Raw genomic sequence first — 7,150 nt, forward strand, 5'->3', positions numbered from 1 at the left:
TCTTCTGATTCAGAGGTAAACAAAACACAGACCATGCTCAACTCCCATGTGTTATAGGGTTTGCTCGGATTACATTTTCCACAAGGACAATAAAACAATGGGTAAAATCAGGATATAATATTTCATGATAGAATATTTCTTGACAGAATATTCACGATATAATATTTCTTGATATAATTGTGTATGGTATACTATATGAGGAGTTTATAATGTTGTGAAAATTAAAGTCCGTTTAAAACTAATGCTCTGCTTCACAATAGTGCCCCAATTTTCTCTTTCTAGTCACAGCGTGCTATAGCTAATTACTTCATCTCCCCAACTGCTAACAACAACGAAACGCTTTACATTACACAGGCAGGCGACTACCAGCTGTCTCTCTGCTATGTGCACCGTGCTGCTCAGCAGTCCCGACTCTACTCGCCCTGCCCCCTTTTCTCTCTGTGCGCGCTGCGCTCTGCGGTTCTGATCTCTGAGGGACTCCGAGCTCTCGCATTCCAACCATTCCAGTCTCCGCGAACAATCGGCCCTCAGTTATTTATGAGCAGCGCTTTCTCTCTCTCCCGACTCAGTCTGTTGTGAAAGCTTCTCAGAGACGCACACCGTAGCAGTGCACTCTCTCAGCGGAACGTAGTATACTCAGGATACGAATTTATACTTTCCAGTTATAGGAAATTCTATTAGGATTACATTACGTTTAAAAGAAATATAAACGATATAGACCTACGGCGTCCACAACTTGTTTCCGTGATGACAATGTAAATAGGTAAGATTATAGTTTTGCTGCTTTTTTGAAATGAGTTACTTTACGCATGGTGGGATAGGTCTTTCAAAGTAGGACTTTAGGCGCAAATTCTGTTTTTTTCCCCCTTTTGACTTTATTATAAGACCAAAATAATACGTGGATAGATTGTAAGAAAGGATAGTTAATGCTGTAATAGTTGTCATTTTAATTCAGAATTACACACACACACACACACACACACACACACACACACGTAATACTTAGGAATGTCGGCTTTGGTCTGTGATCATGTCTGTCTAAGGAGCCGCTGTAGACAATAGAGACTTTATTTGAAATTTATTGGCACTGCTTATCAATTGGTTTATTGGGCTATATGTTTTATGTTCCTCGTTGAGACAGGAATGTTGTCATACATGGGGAGGCAGCAGTTTAGTTCACGCTCTCTCTATTCATTGTGGCTATGTGTGTTGGCCATAGAGGCTATAGAGAATTTAGTCCCACATATACACACCATTTAGATTGTATAGTAAACAACACACAATAGCCTCAAGGAATGTGTGGCCTGATATCTGTCATAATATGTGAAATGTTCTGGAAAGTAAAAAAAAAAAAGGCCAGGTTAGCCTAGTGGTTAGAGTGTAGGGACGGCAGGGTGGCCTAGTGGTTAGAGTGTAGGGACGGCAGGGTGGCCTAGTGGTTAGAGTGTTGGACTAGTAACTGAAAGGTTGCAAGTTCAAATCCCTGAGCTGACAAGGTACAAATCTGTCGTTTTGCCCCTGAACAGGCAGTTAACCCACTGTTCCTAGGCGGTCATTGAAAATAAGAATTTGTTCTTAACTGACTTACCTAGTTAAAAAATTACAAATAGTGATTAGGCAATTGATTGGAATCTGCAACGTTTGCAGCAGGAAATGACTGACTCAATATAATAATATCCACAAATAAACCATCCCTTAACTACAATACTTCTAGTTTTGGGCTTTTCAAAAAGAATCTATAGTGACATATGGCATGACCTGCTAATATAAGCCCATGCTATTCAGAGCATATGGTATGCTTGCATTTATGCTACCCTAAATGCAATTTAGAATTGCCCATACCATACATTTTTTATTTATTTATTTTACCTTTATTTAACCAGGCAAGTCAGTTAAGAACAAATTCTTATTTTCAATGACAGCCTAGGAACAGTGGGTTAACTGCCTGTTCAGGGGCAGAACGACAGAGTTGTACCTTGTCAGCTCGGGGATTTGAACTTGCAACTTTCCGGTTACAAGTCCAACGCTCTAACCACTATGCTACCCTGCCACCCCAATATACATAATATATTGACATATTTTTCAAATACAAACACAAATCTAAATATATGTCTATGTCACATATATTACATAAATATATTTTTATGTTTAATTTTAGTGTTTTTTTTATTTTTATTTTTATTTTTAAATGAAGGGTTAATGTTTGACGACTACCCAATGAGATCGGGCTACCTGACTTGGTTAGGCTCCACTGTTAGCAAATGTTCAGTCAGAGCCAGTTGCAGGTTAGGTGAATTACAAATTAGGATAACTAAATTGGCAGGTTAGGTGAATTAACGTGCCAGGTTAGGTGAATTCATGTGGTAGGTTAGAATAATTCAGTTAGGAAAAGAGTTAGGGTAAGGATTAGTCGACCACATGAGTTAGCCAGACTTAATCAGGTCGTGACAAATGTTCATGAACATCAAATTGATACTTACTTATGCAGATTCCTTAACCTCCAGTGTCCATTTCAGACTCACAACTTGACAGTTAATAATCACCCCGCTCCCCTGTGAATAATGCAGAGATAGAAAGTCAGTAAAACATTTCCAAGACTAAGAATAATGTTAATGTTTAGGAACTAGCTAGCTAAATGATACAAAACATGAACTTACATTGGTTGGGGCCTGTCCATAGGGAGTTGAGGCTCCAGAGGCTTATGAACAGTTATTGTGCTGATGTTGCTTCCAGCGACAGTTTGGAACTCGGTCAAGTGAGTGTTGCAAAGGAGGACAGGTTTTTACGCGCCATGCGCCTCAGCACCTCGGCGGTCTCGTCATGTTGAAAGTCACTGAACTCTTCTGTAAGGCCATTCTACTGCCAATGTTGGTCTATGGAGATTGCATGGCTGTGGCCTCAACTTTATACACCTGTCAGCAGCAGGTGTGGCTGAAATAGCCAAATACACTCATTTAAATGGGTGTCCACATACTTTTGTATATATAGTGTATGCTTTTTGATGACATCATATCATTATGAGATGACTATTAGATAGTGTAAGGGGGTAATACATGATCAATTATAACGGCATCATAATGCATTATAAGACTTGTAGATGTAGTATTTGATTTAGCTAATTCTCTTACTGCTCCTGTCTCTAGATCTGTGGTTAACTAATAATCCAAACCACCAAAGTTCAACACAGCACATTCACTTATATATTCTCTGATTGACTGAGATGAGAACTGCTGAGGAGTCTTCTGGCACGGTTCTACACCGTCTAATCCAGGAGCAGCTCCGTTACGGGAACCCCACGGACACCCGTACCCTCCTGGCCATCCAGCAGCAGGCCCTGCGTGGAGGCAGCAACAGCAGCGGAGGAGGCGGGAACCCCACAGACACCCGTACCCTCCTGGCCATCCAGCAGCAGGCCCTGCGTGGAGGCAGCAACAGCAGCGGAGGAGGCGGTACCGGATCACCCCGCTCCTCTCTGGAGAGCCTGACCCAGGAAGAGTCCCAGTTCATCCACATGTCCACCAGACAGGACCCCCAGGGTCAGGAGTACCAGGGGGACTACAAACACTGTGAGAGGGACTCCGTGTGTCACCTCTACCAGCTCCACAGACACGGAGAGGAGCTGCCCACCTATGAGGAGGCCAAGGCCCACTCTCTGTATCTGGCCTCGGTAGGAGCCCAGCGGGGTCAGGGGCTTGAGGTGATGGATCACCAGGGAGGGGGCCAGTGGGATTTGAAACGGGAGCACGCCCGCTCCCTCAGTGAACGGCTCATGCAGCTCTCCCTGGAGAGGAATGGTGGATCATGTGGATCCAGAGACAGTCTGCCCCTCAGCTCAACACAGAGTTACCCACAGCTTTCCAATGGCCACTGTGGGCCTGTTGACCACCAGGGACCAGAGTCTCTCCAGTACCCCGATCAGAGGGGACCTCCTCCGGACTACTACCCCTTCCTGGTCAGGCCTCCTGGATACATGCTCAGCCACTCACAGGAGACACACGGACACTACCACCAGGAACCTCCTCCCCCATTCCACTCCCAGCACAGGTAAATAGAACACAAGACAAGCCAATATGAATGACATTATATGGAATATGGGTTCCCAGTTCATTTAAATAATTTCTATAATGAATTTTTATTTTGCCTTTCATTAGCCAGGTAAGTCATGGAGAACGCGTTCTCTTTTATAATAACGACCAGTATCCCTGTGTTATCTATATGGGCCACGTGAATGATGCAGTTTGATTCAATGATTCAAAGTATTATAGATATAGATGTAGACTCTATCCTCTCCTCTATTCTCCTTAGGTATGAACCTGCCCATGCCCAGATGATTCGCCACAGTGTCCATTCTGGTCCAGAGGTCTACATGAGTCACGCCAACCCCAGTACCCACAACAACAGTGCCCAGATGGACCTGTTGAGGGAAAATGAGAGACTGAGGAAAGAGCTGGAGGGATACAGCGAGAAGGCTGCCAGACTTCAGAAGGTGAGAGAGAGGAGACTACTTGGATACGTCCCAAATGGCACCCTATTCCCTATATACAGTGCTTTGCAAAAGTATTCACCCCCCTTGGCGTTTTTCCTATTTTGTTGCATTGCAACCTGTAATTTAAAACACATTTGTATTTCAAATTCATGTAATTGACAAAATAGTCCAAATTGGTGAAGTGAAATGAAAAAAATGACCTGTTTCAAAAAATTCCCCCAAAATGTAAAACAGAAAAGTGTTGCATGCATATTTACCCCCTTTGATATGAAGCCCCTAAATAAGATATGGTGCAACCAATTACCTTCAGAAGTCACATAATTAGTTAAATAAAGTCCACCCGTGTGCAATCTAAGTGTCATATGATCTGTCACATGATATATATGTCTCAGTATATATATACCTGTTCTGAAAGGCCACAGAGTCTGCAACACCACAAAGCAAGGGGCACCACCAAGCAAGGGGCACTATGAAGACCAAGGAGCTCTCCAAACAGGTCAGGGACAAAGTTGTGGAGAAGTACAGATCAGGGTTGGGTTATAAAAAAGTAGATGAAACTTTGAACATCCCACGGAGCACCATTAAATCCATTATTAAAAAATGGAAAGAATATGGCACCACAACAAACCTGCCAAGAGAGGACCACCTACCAAAACTCACGGACCAGGAAAGGAGGGCATTAATCAGAGAGGCAACAAAGAGACCAAAGGTAACCCTGAAGGAGCTACAAAGTTCCACAGTGGAGAGTAAAGAATCTGTCCATAGGACCACTTTAAGCCGTACACTCCACAGAGCTGGGCTTTACGGAAGAGTGGCCAGAAAAAAGCCATTGCTTAAAGAAAAATAGAAGCAAACACGTTTGGTGTTCGCCAAAAGGCATTTGGGAGACTCCCCAAAACATATGTAAGAAGGTACTCTGGTCAGATGAGACTAAAATGTAGCTTTTTGGCCATCAAGGAAAACGCTATGTCTGGCACAAACTCAACAACTCTCATCACCTCGAGAACACCATCCCCACAGTGAAGCATGGTGGTGGCAGCATCATGCTGTGGAGATGTTTTTCCATCGGCAGTGACTGGGAAACTGGTCAGAATTGAAGGAATGATGGATGGCGCTAAATACAGGGACCTTGTTGAGGGGAACCTGTTTCAGTCTTCCAGAGATTTGAGACTGGGACAGAGGTTCACCTTCCAGCAGGACAATGACCCTAAGCATACTGCTAAAGAAACACTTGAGTGGTTTAAGGAGAAACATTTAAATGTCTTGGAATGGCCTAGACAAAGCCCAGACCTCAATCCAATTGAGAATCTGTGGTATGACTTAAAGATTGCTGTACACCAGCAGGAACCCATCCAACTTGAAGGAGCTGGAGCAGTTTTGCCTTGAAGAATCGGCAAAATCCCAGTGGCTGGATGTGCCAAGTTTAAAGAGACATATCCCAAGAGACTTGCAGCTGTAATTGCTGCAAAAGGTGGCTCTACAGAGTATTGACTTTGGGGGATGAATAGTTACGCACGCTCAAGTTTTCTGTTTTTTTTGTCTTAATTTTTAATATTTATTCAAATATTTTGCATCTTCAAAGTGGTAGACATGTTGTGTAAATCAAATGATACAAACCCACCAAAAAAATCTATTATAATTCCAGGTTGTAAGGCAACAAAATAGGAAAAAATGCCAAAGGGAGTGAATACTTTCACTAGCCACTGTCTGTGCTACTTTTGACCAGAGCCCTATGGGTCCTGAACAAAATGGCACCCTATTCCCTATGAGCCCTGGTCTAAAGTAGTGCACTATAAAAGGTGTAGGGTGCCATTAGGGACACAATCCTAATTAGTAACCTTGAATGACTCTGTCACAGCATACAGCATATAGGAGTCTGACTGCTTGTAAACATAGTTTATTGACAGTAATAGTTATGAGTATCATTACAATAGATAAGCATGAATAGGTTTTTATTTCTAAGCCCTGTTGGCTCACAGAGGGTTTAGAGGTAGATAGGGAAGTATACACCTGTGTGTGTGTGTGTGTTTGCCAATGCTGCATATCAGTGAGATTAGCCCTCTAGCTGTGCTGTAGCAGGAATGTGCACCGTGGTCAGACCACAGGGACTTTTCTGTTAATTCTGGAATCATTCATTTCTAGTAACAGACAGAGACTCATACACAGGTTATTTTAGTAACAGACAGAGACTCATACGCAGGTTATTTTAGTAACAGACAGAGACTCATACGCAGGTTATTTTAGTAACAGACAGAGACTCATACGTAGGTTATTTTAGTAACAGACAGAGACTCATATGCAGGTTATTTTAGTAACAGACAGAGACTCATACACAGGTTATTTTAGTAACAGACAGAGACTCATACGCAGGTTATTTTAGTAACAGACAGAGACTCATACCCAGGTTATTTTAGTAACAGACAGAGACTCATACGCAGGTTATTTTAGTAACAGACAGAGACTCATACCCAAGTTATTTTAGTAACAGACAGAGACTCATACGCAGGTTATTTTAGTAACAGACAGAGACTCATACCCAAGTTATTTTAGTAACAGACAGAGACTCATACACAGGTTATTTTAGTAACAGACAGAGACTCATTTACAGGTTATTTTTACGTATGAAAGTACATTGAGAAGACACTTCCGTCTGTCTTTTCATTC

At 42.5% G+C, this 7,150-nt stretch overlaps 1 protein-coding gene across 2 annotated transcripts in view; it reads left to right on the forward strand.

Annotated features, from left to right (window-relative positions):
• Window positions 1–503: 503 nt before the first annotated feature.
• Window positions 504–7,150, forward strand: part of LOC112240665 (angiomotin-like 2a) — a 16,549-nt gene continuing 9,902 nt past the window's right edge. Inside the window, exons 1-4 of one of the 2 annotated variants that reach the window (XM_042322614.1) lie at window positions 504–763; window positions 3,144–3,365; window positions 3,447–4,044; window positions 4,306–4,486. In XM_042322614.1, the coding sequence (XP_042178548.1) occupies window positions 3,221–3,365; window positions 3,447–4,044; window positions 4,306–4,486 (924 nt within the window). In that variant the 5' untranslated portion in view covers window positions 504–763; window positions 3,144–3,220. Of the gene's footprint in view, window positions 764–3,143; window positions 4,045–4,305; window positions 4,487–7,150 lie in introns of both variants that reach the window. The other variant, XM_042322613.1, reaches the window with a different exon arrangement.

This window comes from Oncorhynchus tshawytscha, linkage group LG05 (assembly GCF_018296145.1).
Source record: "Oncorhynchus tshawytscha isolate Ot180627B linkage group LG05, Otsh_v2.0, whole genome shotgun sequence".
NCBI classification, from domain to species: Eukaryota; Metazoa; Chordata; class Actinopteri; order Salmoniformes; family Salmonidae; genus Oncorhynchus; species Oncorhynchus tshawytscha.